We start from the raw sequence: 14,830 nt of genomic DNA, 5'->3' as shown, positions 1-14,830 counted from the left end.
CACGAGTGATTATTATTAAAAAAAATATTTCGTGAATTATTTATTTTTTGCAAAACAAGCACATCCATAATATAAAATGATTTACATGTTTTGTTTTTTCTTTCCTTCTTTCCTCCTCGTTTAATTTGAAGGTGAAAGTAAGTCCACCAAATCGAGCCTCGGTTGTCCCCAAGAATGCAAACTATGGTCCCGGCAGAACATGTGAAGATTTCCATCCTTCCCATGATAATGTCTTCAGAAAAAACTCTGCAAGCCTAGCAAAATGGCCCCTACATGAAAAACAAGACATAATAAACAAATGAGCCCGAAATAGTAAAATTTGTCGTAAAAGTGCAGTCAGACCTTGAAACTCTCAAAAAGCACAATCAAATCATAAAATTTATCAAGCCTGTGCAATTTCGTTCTTTCGGTAACTTCATCCAATCCGCCTTACGGCAGGTATCAGCAAAATAGAGGGCGACAACTCCATACATTGGGTTCATCTCATCAAATTTTTAGCCTCCCTTTTTTCTTTTTTCTCAAAAAACACAATCGGTATTTTTCCTCACTCAAATCATACGAAAATAAGACTGAGCTAACGTAGTTTTTTTTTTTTTTGGTCGAAAAGGAGATACTTATTCACAACAATTTAACCAACTCTTAAAACTTAACCGTATTTTATCGAAAGATTTAGAACTCGATTATTACTCGGTTGCTCGGAAAATCGAAACAATCCCTAGGTGCAATTCTTTCACCGGGGGACAATACTTGAGATCGGATCACAGAAGCTAGAACTCTTTCTACGCACCGTCCCCCTAATCCAAACGCCAGGCTAGACTCGACACGTTGCAGAAAAGCTGACGAGAAAACACCGTTTCAGAAATGAAAACGAGCAGGCCAAGGACGCTGGCATCTTTCTCCAACCCTTTTGCATGAAATGGCAGTATAAACCTCATCGTTCAAGCCTCGACTGGTTCGATTTTTTACCCAGTAAAGGAAAGCAGAAGGCGCTCTTTTTTCAGCGTCGTCGTCACGGTTAGCAAAGATGGGAGATGAAAACACCGTCAGGCCCCCTGCTTTGAGGTTTTTTTGGTTTCAGGGCTTTTACCCCGATAGCTGCTTCGCTCGTTGCCGCAAATGGAAATGTAATCATCCATGCTCTGGCGAATTATTACTGCTTGGCTCCTTTCGGGTTAAAAATCGCTGCTTTACGTGTACCGTCGCTTCGCAGTTGCAGAGGCTAGGATGGGAGGGAGAGTGGGTGGTTGACAGCAGAGACCCCGGATTTCGATTCCCAGAACCCTCGTTGAGTGTACGGAGGCTATGGTTTTTGCTGTTTTCGTTTCGGGTTTCAATGTGATCTTCTGCTAACGCTACCGAGCCCGATATCTGGACCTGCTAAGAGTTGATTCTGAACAATTCATACTCGGTGAATGAATGATCTTGCCTTTCACAGAACGATAAAGGAACCCGACCCGGAAAAGGTTTTGCCTGGTGTTTGCCCGTAAATCATAAGTTTCTCCAATACGCTGAAGTCTCTAATGGATTGTTCGAAGAAGAACCGTGGTGGACTAAGCAGCATTTCTGATGATTCGGTTTCCTATGGTCCTAGTTCCTTCTAATCATCATCCACGGGGCTATATGCTTCTGCTATCGGACTTCCACCATCCTTAAAGCTCAAAACTCAACTCGGCCATCGTTATCATGAGTCACAACGTTCATTAGAACTCGCAGTCAAGTTCCCGTCTTATCACTCGCAAACACCATCCCTTCCCTCGCGGTTCCGTACCGTCACGTCACGTCATTATCCGCGCCTAACGTTAAGCTCCCAGGACAGCTTCTCACACCCCACATGAGATTCTTAAGGCTCTAAGACATGACACGGGAGGCTTGGATGAATACCCAGATTGCGGATTCACAGGTTGCTCTTCCCAATCTTCAAAAAATTCCATCCCTTGTTTCTCTGTTTCATCAGAAGTTCAAAGTGGTGCGACAAACAAACCAGGAGTCAAATGCCAGTTCCCCCTACAAAACACCTGAACGACAAAGTAAAACAGCAATCGCACATAGTCTGTCAACCCATATGAGCAATGAAAAGCAGAGATCAATTTGGCACACAAGAAGTGATACAAGCAAAAACCCCATGGCCTGCCAGCGAGAATCATTATCTTCGTCATCATCATCATTTTATTCCAAAAGTTAAATGCAGAGGATACACATTCGCATTCATCCAACCTTGAGTAGAGGCCCAAAGGTCTAACCAAAACCAAAATTCATGAAATAAATCAATAAGGAAGATTGGAAGATCTTGCAGAAGACTACACAGAGGCAAAAAACAAGAAGTGGAACTACACACTCTTGAGGTTGTTTCGTAGCCTCTCTCTTAGCACCTCCCCAACTCAGGCAAAGCGCTTTCAATCACTGATCAACATCTAAGGGGGTCGAACCCACAACAGGATCTGTCTCAGTCTCGATCTAACTCAGCTGAATGTCACTAGATTCACTGAGTCGCAGCGAGTTGCCACGCCGAAGTCGCGATCAGAGGCCTCGTGTGCCAACCGAGCATGAGACAGCCATTGTTTTCCTCTACTCTGTAACCTTCTCCACCTGCAAACAGGGCCAGTAACATGCTCGCCTGCTTGAACGCGTTGGACCCCAGATGGACCGGGTCGAACCCAGCCGATCCCATCCGCGCCTGCCACTGTGCCAACGTCTCGTGCCGCTCCACTCGATCCGGCCCCTCGCAGGCCACAACATTGCAAATCTGCCGACCCAAGTACATCTCGGACATGACCAGGTCCTGGCTCGGGGAGGTCACCCCAGACCCTTCCAGCGAGTCGAACAGGCTGGAGTAGTAATGCAGCGCTTCTGTGAACCGGTCCACGAACACCGGGCCATTGTGATCCGCCTCCTGTTCCACCATCGTCACAATCTTAGGTCTCATAGCCTTGATGGAGGACAGAACCTTGTCAATCGCCCCAGATCGGGTGAGCAGCCGGTGGAGCTCGAACACCGAGTTGACCGCCACCGTCTCGACCTCGGGAGGGCGGATGTCCAGCATGGCAGGCTCGAGATCAGCCAGCGAATTCGCAACGAACCCCCGGAATTCGAACTCGACCCCGATAGTGTCGGCCAACTGAGCCAGCTTCCAGCCGACCCGCTGCAAAGCGTCGGTGTTGTCTGGCTGCGGTGGGCCAATCCCCGTGAGCCGGAAGGCGGGCGGACCGCCGGGCCTCAGGGCCAGAGCCTGCATGAGGGCCGGCCACTGCATACCCTGCTTGAGGCCGAAGTCGATGACGTGGACGCGGCTGGCGTTGGCGAAGGCTTCCAGAATCGCCTGATTGGCAGTGAAGTGGGCGAATTTGAGGTAAGGGCAGGTCTCATAGAAGTGCATCTGGAGGATGTCGTTGCTGCACGAGGAGTCGAGGCCGCCGTCGTGGGGGTAGATTCGGTAAATCCGGCGGGCGAGCGCCTCAGCGAAGTAGGTCGCTACCTTGCGCATCGCCCCGTTCTGCGAAACGGCGAGCAGGCCAATGTGCTTGACGAGCGCATCGGCCAGCTTCAGGTTCTCCTGCTGGACCGCCTCAGCGCAGGCCATGAGCGTGTGGACGAGCCGCACCCCTGCCTCCTGCATGTCAACCAGGACGACCGGCCGAGTCGACTCGGAGGGCGCCGCCCCGGCGGCCGACGAAGAGGACGAGGACGACAACGAATTCGACCCGCCGTTCAAGGTCTTCAACCTCTTCCGGGCGGTGCTCTCGAAGTCCGAGTCACTCTGCGGGTAAGCGGCAACGCCGGGAATCGCCCTCAAGTCGTACTCGGAGTCGTCGTTGAAGATGACCTGGGACTGCGTCTGAGTCTGAGACTGAGACCCAGTATGCGAATGATGGTGCTGTGTGACGGTGGAGGACGACTCGGCCGGAGCGAGAACCGGGTGGGCGAGCTGCTGCGGCGGAGGGTTGAGCTCGGAGAGCATGCTCTGGACCCAAGAGGAGAGATCGGAGGGGTTGTAGTGGACGGTGTCGTAGGAGAGGTGGGAGATACCGTCCTCCTGAGCGGTGCCCATCACCATCTCGAGCTGCTCGAGCTTCTGGGCGACGTCGGCCATGTCCGAGGACCTCACCTTGTAGCCAAGAGCCGCGAGAAGCTCGTCCATGCCACCCCCGCCCCCGCCGCACGGATCCTGGCCGTCCTCTCCCCACATCACCATCTTGGCCTTGCCAGAGGCGGGTATTGAGGAGGACAGGGACTCGCCCTTCGGGGCACCGCTACCCCCACCGCCATAGGCGCCATTACAAGTGTCTCCATGATCCCTCTTCATCTCTCTCTACCTCTCGCTCTCTCTCTCTCTCTCTCTCTCTCTCTCTGCTGTGGGTTTCTGGGGAAGGGTGCTTTGATTTCAGAGATTTGGGAGGACTGCGAGTGGGGATCAAATTTCGTTCATGGCAGTGGCAGGGCCGGGAGGTTTTGCTGGCATGTCTCCTTTTTCCCCCTCTGCTGCTGATTCTTTGATAAAAGAAGAGTCTTTTAGTTTTTTTTTTGGAGGAAGGATGGTGGGAGGTCCAATGGAGGAACAGCAGAGGCTGAGAAAATGGAAGAGATAAGGAACAAGTGAGCCCATAATAATGGCGTCTCTCTCTCTCTCTCTCTCTCTCTCTCTCTCTCTCTCTCTCTCTCTCTCTCTCTTCTATTTTTTTTTTTAATTTTAATTTTTTTTTCTCTTATCCTTTTTCTAGGAATTTTCTTTTTTCTTTTTTTTTATTCCTTTCATTTTGGTTTCTAAAAATATAAAATTCCACTCTCATCTTTACGTATTCTTTATTAAGGGGCTTCCCGGTTTAATTCTAAAGCAGCAGCAAATTTTTCCCCCCAACTTCCTAAACAATCATCATCTAACATTTGGTCCCGTGTCTTTCAACTCTTTTAACCTCTCCCCTCTATATTCCAGTCTCGCCGATCGAACTAACCGGAAAGGACCAAACTGTTTTTGCAAGCCCTCGACAGATCGCAGTGTCTTCTATCGTTCCGTTCCCCCCTCCCCCAAATGATGCGCGACGACTGACTCCGCTCTACACGTCAGTCAATTCGAACTCCCTCCACGAGATCGCGCTTACGGTGAGGAGCGCTCCGAGCATCGGCGTCGATTCTTTGCCCGACACAACATTAACCGGCTCATCAACTGATCTCCCATTCGCAAAGCTGGGAATTGCTGTACAGTGTTAGGCTTCGATGTCATTCATAGGCTCATGGCGGCTTCGGACCGTTCCTTACAATCACTGTAGTCGCAAAAAAGGCTTTCGACCATTCTCATGGAATTTCATGTTTCGGCGTACATTTAAAATTATTGGTCCGGCAAAAACTAAAAAAAGAATCAAGAGGGAAAAAAAAAAAGAGAGAAACGGAAACGGAAACGGGGAAGAGCCGTAGCAGTACCGCAACGGCGAGAGAAAAAAAAGGAGATGGCGACGGCAAATAGGGTCACAGCTCGGGCACGGAGTTAATCAGGGGTGGCCGTACGATCTGATCAATTGCGGAGATTTTTGGAGGACTCGATGTGGGCCCCACCTCCCCCCCCCTCCCCACTCTTCCGTTTTATGGGATTCTGCCCCTTCCCCCAATCTGAAATGATAGTAAAACCTCCGTCCCACCGCCCTCGTCACCGGCGTGCTGCACACCTTCCGGTCTCGTCTCTTCACAAATAATTTTGTCGTGATTAATTATTTCTAAGTACGATGAATGACTTTTCATTCATTCGTTAATTTATGCGATGCTTTCATTTCGTGAAAAAATAAATAATCCTAAAAAATGTTATTTTTCAAAAAATAATTACTTACAAAAATGTCGTAGAAAGAAAAATTTATTAATCTTGATCTTGCCAACCCTCGAGTTCAACCTATCCTTAAGGCTGAATATTAAAGTACTTACGTTTTAAACCACGTATTAAGTTTTAAACGGTTGACAGTGATTCAACAAAACTTTTACAAGCATGGCTCTTCACAAGAAGCCGGCACCGGGATGCCGAACCTTCTCTGATCTAATCCACCGTAAAAGATCCGTTCATTTGTTGCGGTTTTTAAGACAAGCTAAGAATTTTTAACTCTTCCAATATCGTATTGCATTGATTTTACCAATATTTTCTCGCAAGAAAGTTTTAGGGGTTTGAAATGAAAGAATGATCAATGCTATCAGGTTCAAAGAAAAACCAAAAAAGTAAAGAATAAAAGCCACTCTAGACAATATGAAATTTATCGATCTCCAAAAATTTTATTGACCATGTAGTGTGAGCGAGACTACTTTCATATCGAATCGACTGAAGTCCATCGTAGAAAATGTTGAACAAAACGTTAAGATGAATTTAAGTCATAGTAAAAACAATTTTGATTCAAAGTCGCCTCTAGAGATCTTTTCTTGCAAAGGTAACTGCATTTTCTGCACAATGAGGAAAATACTAGGGTGAATTTGGCTTGTGGTCAATGAGTCTTAGTGCATGTTGTGACCATACTAGTGTTTTTCTTTTGTCGAAATACTAATGTAATTTGACTTTATCTTTTTTAATATATATCTTTTCATTTTGCAATATTCTCTCTCTAGCGATCGCGCCACTTTTTTTTTTTTGTCTCGTGTATTAGAATATTTTAGTTCGAAAAAAATTAAGAAAAACAATGCATGCTCAAACACATATATTTGCTCATCTCATTCCTAAAGACAAGAAGCCTATTCATTCTAACGATAGATTACTGTAAAGCACCAAACATTTGCTGACATAACTAGTTGAGAATTTGACTTCACTGTATATCTACCATTGTCTCCCTCTTAAATGAGCCTCGAAAGCTTATTCGCGATACAATTTCTTTTTCTCTTGAAAAATTGAATAATGCAATAAAAAAATGTTGTTATTCTAACCGTGCTAAAGGCACGGTTTATCGTTAGTATTAGATAAAATGTGTTTAAATAGTGAAGAAGTGACGTGCATGCTGAGATTTTTATTTTAATGCTTTCGTTTCACTTTTTCAAATTTTTACACTTACTTATTACTTTAGAAGAGACAGGATAAGGAACTTCTCCATATGGTAGAGAGATCTCTCCATAAGTTCCCTTCACATTCCCTCTCTCTAGGAAAGAAAAAGTTATGGAGGGAACTTAAAGGCCTATAGCCGAGGAAAGGTAGAATCGAAGTCAACTTAGGTTTGCGATTGCTAGATAAGCAGGTGCAATAGCTTCCTACTCTTGGAGTCATGTGGGGGCACTTCGGCTTCGTACTAGGAAGACCTGTGCTTTGTACAGTGTCTGGTAATCGACTTGTCCTCGTAGTACCCCTAGTTAGTTTTTCATAATTTCACACTTAATTATTACATTATTAAACTTGATATTTTTGAATATTTTAATAAAATAAAATTTATGTCCTATTAAAAAAGAACTTTAACTCGAATTATAAGTTGATTCGATTTCTCTTTTGTTTAATGCGCATGTTAATCTTGTCACTTTTTGCACAATAAGAAAGTCACATACATGTACTTTAATATATCATTTCACCTAAGTTCAACCGCTCATTATACTTCATCCTCAAATTTGAAATAAAATTTCTCATTTTTTAATGATCCTATAACATCTGTATGCCGAATTACACAATCTATCATTTACAAACTCTGAATATTCCAATTGCAATATAATAATTTAATTGATTACGAGTCATTTCATACTTTAGCAATATCAATACAAGAAGTTTCGTGAATGATAGTTTAAACACGATCATGAATACCAGTTCGGGGATATTCAAAAAATTGAAGACGACAAATTGAAGTAGGTGGGACAAAACGAAATGAAGTGAAGCAGGATCTAAATGTTGGATAGGTAAGCGTCTGTTTTTTAATAAATTACTCGTGATATACGGGTATATGGTTTTCCTGTTAATTTAGCATAGATTAAGACAATTTTTAACTTTTGTTTAATTTCGTGTGGAGTAGAATATATACAGAAGCGGCGCGTGGTCTCCACTCCGCAACGCCTCGAGTGCGGCAAAACAGTCTGCATCCCACGTGACCCCACGACGAGGACGAGGAGCAACCGCAAAATAATGTCGTCAAGATTTTTCGGGCAAAATTTTAAAAGGCCCCACACACCCGGAAAGAAGGGTCAACTTCGACCAGCGGACGCGCAGGCCCGGCGAGTGGGAGGGAACGCGCCAACCGCTGCGCGGATCGTGGCTCCGAGGCGGCACGGGGCGCCGTTGGCAGCGCGAGTGCGGCACACGCGCCCGGGCGCGTCGAGCGGGGGGACCGGGACGTCACCCTAGTGTTTATCTTCTGCGGGCGCCCCCACGCTAGGGGGAGATTCAGACGTCGACTTCGGTTTTTGGGCCCATCGACCGGGGTGGGTCCCATGAAAACTGCGGCCCGAGGAAGGGTTTTACGGAACAACGTTAACGCCGTTTTTAGGAGAGGAGTTTTTATTGTCCACGGAACTTTGACAAAATGTCTTTCGTGTATAATATGTAAAATCGATAGGATAATTGAAAAGTCAATTTACAAAAACAAGAAAAGGCATATTAGCACGGAAAAACAACTTTCTATTTTCTTTTTTGTCGTAAAACAACTTTCTATTTAAGAGGAGATTTTCGACCAAAAAAAAATAAACAGGAGCTTGAGCACCGGTAGAAAAATTTGTGGGACCCACTCTCGATTATTTTAGAAGTTCAAACCATTGAATAAAGTATAATTTATTACGTGAATACTTCGGCACTTACTTATCCTCTATACTTTGTACGAGTACCAAGTTTGAAAATATGTAATAAGAGAGGCAAATAAATAATGTTTAAAGTTTGGAATTCGGGGCCTGTTGTTTCAAAACCATGCAAGGAAATCCAACCCAAAATCGGAAAGAAATAATTCGTTCAGGGCAGGACTTTCGAACGCCGGAAAAATAAAAATTCGAAATCTCATCGACGGCCTGCTTTATTAATAAGTTTCTGACAAGTGTGGAAGTCAGCCGAAAGACGATTTCCTCGCGCGTATCATTTTCGGACGAAATTCGTTACGTTTTTTTTACGCAATTTCCTTGGGCGAAAATGCATGATCCATCGGGGAAAATTGGACTCGCATCCTATTTGTACCCTAAAATTAAGAATCGGCTTGCTTGCGATTTTTTTTTTTTTTTTATTCGAATTTTTTGCTTGGGAAAGCAATTGGGAATGGAATCGTCCTTTTCTGTTATTTTTTTTTTTTTTTTTTGGTTGGGGGGAAGGGTCTCTCCATACATAAAGACATGCAAAGGTTAAAGACCAGGTTGACTGACACCTCCTGCTTCGGTGGTACTGTGGTAGTACCCCGTCCCACACCATGTGATCCCGCCACGTTCACCCAGATTCTCTTCCTGTGGTCCCCCCCCCCCCCAAAGCTCCCACGAGTTCCAGCTTTGCCCTAAAAAAATTAAAAATAATAATAATAATAATAATAATAATGATGTCATCTTTTAAATTTTCGATTACGTGCAATGAGATCTCTGAAATTTGGCCCCGGCGCGTAATGTCGAGCCTCGGCTTTAAATTTCTCGATGTAGATCTGTGAATTGGGATTCGATGTTTAGTATATAATCTGTAGACTGCGTGACAAGTGTTGATCGCTTTGAACGTTGGATCGAATATCTAGAGTCGCGTCGAATGAATTAAAAAGATATTGCACGATGGACCAAAGCTCGTGGATTATAAAATTCGGGGACGGCATTGCGCGTTTTGAATTAAAGTATACGAAACCATCCGTGTTATCGTCCCGGCGAAACTAAAGAATTGAAGAGAATATTGTCGCGCAATTCGATTTTCTTCGGTATTGTCACTTCTCGATATTGAATAACGTACTGAATAATTATTATCGAGGAACTTTATAATTTAAACGAGGTTGCATGGACTGCAGAACTCTTTTAGGAACTTTTGGTAGAAGCCCAAATAGTACTATTTTTCTTTTTTTGGGTCTAAAAGAGCAATAGATGTGCTGCGTGAGGTGGTGTAAATTTAGTAAAAAAATCACTTTTTCAGCAAAAAAAATAACTTGTCACCTTTCCAAAAAAAAAAAAATGTGCTTTGCATATCTCAACTTTGATTGCTCGTAAGATGGCCCAACAAAAACCTTTTTGGATTGTATAAACCGGAAAAAATCAACTATCATGAAATAACCTTACGAATTTTCTTGATTGGTTTCATTCAGGTCATCAATCTCTAGAAACGACTCTGAATCATGGCAATTTGTCCACGAGTGATAACATCCTAATTCACGAGCTTCGATTATCGTGTCAAGAATTTCCCCGACGCCTTAATTAATCGCATCGGCTCCGGATAACGCGAGCTCCTCTCACCCGCAAAGATTAGAAGTCCACAATCTATCCCTTGCCATTGATTTATGCGGAAGGTTAGTTTTACCTAACTAAAATGTTTTGATGGACTAAAGTAGAAAGAGAGCAAGAAAACGAAAGAACACCCTCAAAGAGGAATAAAAAGCCTATCATGGTCCACTAAAGGTGGCACTTTTGTGGGTTCATGGTCATCTCGTTACACACCCAAAATTGAGCCAATCATCAACTTTTCTTGAGGATATTTGCCCTTATCCTCAAGCTAAGTACCACTCTATAAAAGCTACACAAACCCTAATTTCCTTGAATTTTTCACCTTTCCCTGCCCATTCTACTCTATGGACTATTATTCTCTGATGCCCTGTCTGCAAGTTTCAAATCCAAGATTAAAGGGCCAATGGAATTGATCCTCTCCTCTCCTGTCATAAATGGCCTTCCCAAAAGGACCTTAAACATAATTCTCCTGTATTTCACAAAACAAATAGGTCAATTTTTTTCCTAGTACTTTTTCTTCTATTCCCCCTTTAGAAAATTTTGAAGAAGTTTTGTGGTAACATATCAAGAACATTCTGGCCAAGTTAATTGACCGACGTTATTGTTTTGGAATTGGAAAAATTGACATAAACGACCCCCGAATTTTGACTCGATATGTAATGTGATCTTTAAACTTTTAATTTAACCAGTATGGTCCTTGAACTTTAGCCTAAACTTTCGGTTTGTTTAACGTGATTTTCGAATTTTTGAAAAATTTTCAGATTAATTCCTGAACTATAAGAAGATGTTCAAAATCGTCCTTGAACTTGAATTAATAGAAAGACTACACCGAACATCTTCTTATAATTCAGGGACTAAGGTGAACGTGTTTGAAAAGTTCATGGACCATATTGGTCAAATTAAAAGTTAGGGGCCTCATTACACATTGGGCTAAAGTTCATGAACTCTATTGGTCTAAGGATCAAAGTGCACATTAAATTAAAGTTAAGGGATCATTTGTGTCATTGTCCCTTTTAGAATAACTCGTTTGATGTTTCTTTTCACGATGAGGAAATCAGCTTTATAATGCTGAATATGTTGGGCAATTCGAATTAAACGCACAAAACTAATTCCATATAAGCTCACAAAGGACATCTTAAAGAGAATCCGGAATAGCATCTTCTTTCGTAATGGCATCCATCTTAATTAGCGGGTTAGAAGATCTATACTACTCGAAATTTCTTGCGACGATCAATTGATTTTTTTCCTTTGCTGCACCCGTTTTAACGAGTGGATCAAGAAGCCCACCCTCCCAAAGTAGATATGCATGATCCGACGACGATCGACTTTCATTCACCATTTAGAGTTTAGCGCCATAGCGACTCGGTTAATTTTCGCTCTTTAAATGCAGCTTATACCGATTCAAGATGGAATTTGATTATTCCACCGGAGTTTCAAAATCGGTAACAAAACTCCCAATTAAAATCTGCAGTACATCTTCCTTTTTCTTTCTTCTTCATATAAAAACACAGATTGTTAGGAAATTAATGAAATGTAAGTAATATGTGTAGTGATCTCTAACTCTAGTTTTTTTTTTTTTTTTAAATAGAGTTTGTCTCCTTCCCAATCTGTCCCAAATTATAATTGGCCGGCCTTTGTCAGTATCTCTGTATATTTTCCTAAACTCCCCATATCTTAGGAGCTAATAGAAGAAGCAAATAGACTTGGTCTGTCTTGAATTCATCTTTGTTTTTCGAAAAAAAAAAAAAAACCTTAAACAAACAAATTGGCGTCTCTCTAAATTGGCTTGCCTATTGTCTTTTTCTTCTTTGTTTATCTCCATTATTATGTACCGCTAGACCAACACCACGGGGTCTAGTACGAAATGTTTGTTCAGCTCCTTTTGGGTGCAGAAATACGTTCTCTCATGTTCTCGACTTGCGTCGCTCCCTTCTCTGTTGTCCTGACTCCCGAGTCAATCCAAGCACATCGATGTCTCGAAAATTTATAGGATCCATCTCAAAATCGAGAGAATTTACGGGCAAAAGATCCATCTCAAAATCGAGAGGCCAAAAATAAATTTCTAAATAAAAAAAAAAAGGGAAGTTAAGAAGACTTGGTCATGATTAAATCACAGATAGCCATAATCATATAAGTCCACACCACCACGTCTTCATCATCACCATCATTGACTGGCCCCTCTCTATTTTTTTCACATGCAAGCGCCCAATTCCATCCATTTGTCATAAGCATCTCCACCCTTTCCTTAAAACAATCCATTTTACAAATTTTCCTTTTTTTAATCCCTCGTTCAAATGCAAGTCAATAAGATTCCTTTTCTGTAATTTAAGATCCGTCAGATGTACAACACATTTCCCAATTAAATTAACCTCCCCCCCACAAAATAATAGATTAACAAATTAATTAATCGTTTTTCATTAATAAAAAAATGGGGCAAATTTCGAGGGGACCCAAATTATTTAATGCCACGTAAGAATATATAACATTCATTGCACTGATTAATATAATAATTGTGGGCAACATTAGATCGGTTTTGCTTAAGTATTCCCGCCGGTTGCGAGCGCTAAAAACCAAGTGCATATTCCCAAGTGACGAGAGAAATAAAATAATTGCTGCATCCTTATCTAGGCTCTTTGATTAATACTACTTGTTCCTTAGAACCAAGTTCTTAATTGGGATTATAATTGAAATGGTCCTTGAACTTTGACCCAATATGCAATGTGATCCCCGAACTTTAACCCAATATCCAATGTAGTTCTTGGATTTTTAATTTGACCAAGATGATTTTTTAACTTTTGGAACATATTCGACGTAGCCCATTATCTATAAAAAGATATTCAATGCAGTCCTTCCATTAATTCAAGTTCAAGGATTGTATTTGATATTTCCTTATAGTTTAGGAGCTCGGTTGAACATATTCCAAAAGTTCGGGGATCACATTTGACAAATTGAAAGTTCGAGGACTGCATTGTATATTGGGTTAAAATTCGGATACCATAATAGCTAAATTAAGACTTCATGGATCACATTGGATCAAATTCCAGTCATTATTTGTGTCATTTTCCTCGAAATTTATTAAATTGTGGATATTATTATATCGTTTATTATTGGGAAGTTGCCGAGGTAGCTGATATCACGTTGAAAATAAAGGGGAACTAACTCCAGCCGAAAAATAATAAGATAATAATAACCATGGGTTCTTAGCGTTGGCGGACGTTGGTATCATTATTGATATTAACCACGGGAAAAAAAACAAAGCAAAACAAAACAAAATAAAACATGTATAAAATGTTCCCACCACGAGACTTGGTGATGGCGATAGAGTTACGAGAACTGTTCATGGTCTCCTGCTGTTTGTGTATCCAAGAAAGGAATTCATCAGCGTACTTAGCAATAATAATAAAAAAAGAAAGTTAATACCAATGGTACTTTGTTCAAAACAACTGTGTGATTGAATAAGTTATTAAGTTATCCTCTACCCGCCGTCGCTGCCGGTCGAGGACTCGTTCCGATTCCCCTTATTCAAATTTCAATTTGCATGGCCCAGCCGCGCCCAAACTTTGCTCGCGCAGCTCGTACGGTTGTGATATATATGTTTTTACTTGGTCGATAGCCCGGGAAGCATTTCAGGCCCAATTGAGGGCTCCACGGGGACCAGACCCCGTCCATTGATCAACACTTGAATCCAGCACGGTAAAGGGTTTATTTAAAATTTAAACGAAATCCTTCGTCAAAATTTTACAGGGTCTCTCTTCTTTCAAATCGAGTAAACAAAAAATAAAATAAAATTGACGGTATTACAATTAGGTTTCACATAATAGATATGTCACTCTTATATGTAAGGTTTTTGTAAATTTGATAGCATTCTTTAGTTACTTTCCATGGACTCCAAACACGCCCAAATCGAACCCTCGAATATCCAAATGTATCATATCTTATAACCACGGTCGTTTTGATCTTGAAGGCGTCACGGAATTTTTAATTTTCATGAAATGAGATTTCTATGGAACAAATCACAAATCTTTTCGATGTACAAAAATTCATCTCAATCAAACTTAGAAAATGGACCAAAATTCAATGGTCAAATAATATGTTCATCGTGAAAGAAAACAAGATAAGGAAAAAACATCTTGAAAATCACTTAATTCATTCATTTTATGTTCTCGAGTTGTAAAGTCCATTTTCCCCATAAAATAAAGAACCACTTAATTCTGACGCTGAATTGAAAAAAAAAAATGCTTATTTAAGTTCACATAAAAAAATTCTAAAAGAGTAAACAAATCGATTTTCGATATTTTGGCATTCCCGAGCGGTCGGGGCTGGTAATTCTATAATCCCTTTTTTAGTTTATAATAGTCGTTGTCTACTAGAATTAGGGCATAAAATACAAAGGTTCTAGTCATTATAGTGACAGAATTAATTTAGGAAAATTACATAGTTTCTATAGTAATTAAATTGCCACAATTAGATTTTAGAATACCCTAAAAATAGTATTGCTACCCTAAGTTGAGTACGTTGG

At 41.7% G+C, this 14,830-nt stretch overlaps 1 protein-coding gene across 2 annotated transcripts; it reads right to left on the bottom strand.

Moving 5' to 3' along the window:
- Positions 1 to 2,138: 2,138 nt before the first annotated feature.
- Positions 2,139 to 4,467, bottom strand: LOC115745332 (DELLA protein GAI-like). Of its 2 annotated transcripts, XM_030680825.2 has the most exons (2): positions 3,804 to 4,467; positions 2,139 to 3,647 (listed from the first exon to the last, which is right to left on the bottom strand). In XM_030680825.2, exons 1-2 carry the CDS (start codon positions 4,298 to 4,300, stop codon positions 2,480 to 2,482), a joined length of 1,665 nt encoding a protein of 554 aa, XP_030536685.2. In that variant the 5' UTR covers positions 4,301 to 4,467; the 3' UTR covers positions 2,139 to 2,479. The 2 variants fall into 2 exon arrangements, with proteins under 2 accessions (XP_030536685.2, XP_048140459.1); XM_048284502.1 differs by having other exon boundaries at positions 2,139 to 4,467.
- Between the last annotated feature and the right edge of the window lie 10,363 nt (positions 4,468 to 14,830).

This window comes from Rhodamnia argentea, chromosome 8, assembly GCF_020921035.1.
Source record: "Rhodamnia argentea isolate NSW1041297 chromosome 8, ASM2092103v1, whole genome shotgun sequence".
NCBI lineage: Eukaryota > Viridiplantae > Streptophyta > Magnoliopsida > Myrtales > Myrtaceae > Rhodamnia > Rhodamnia argentea.
This window is presented reverse-complemented; position numbering and strand designations above follow the sequence as displayed.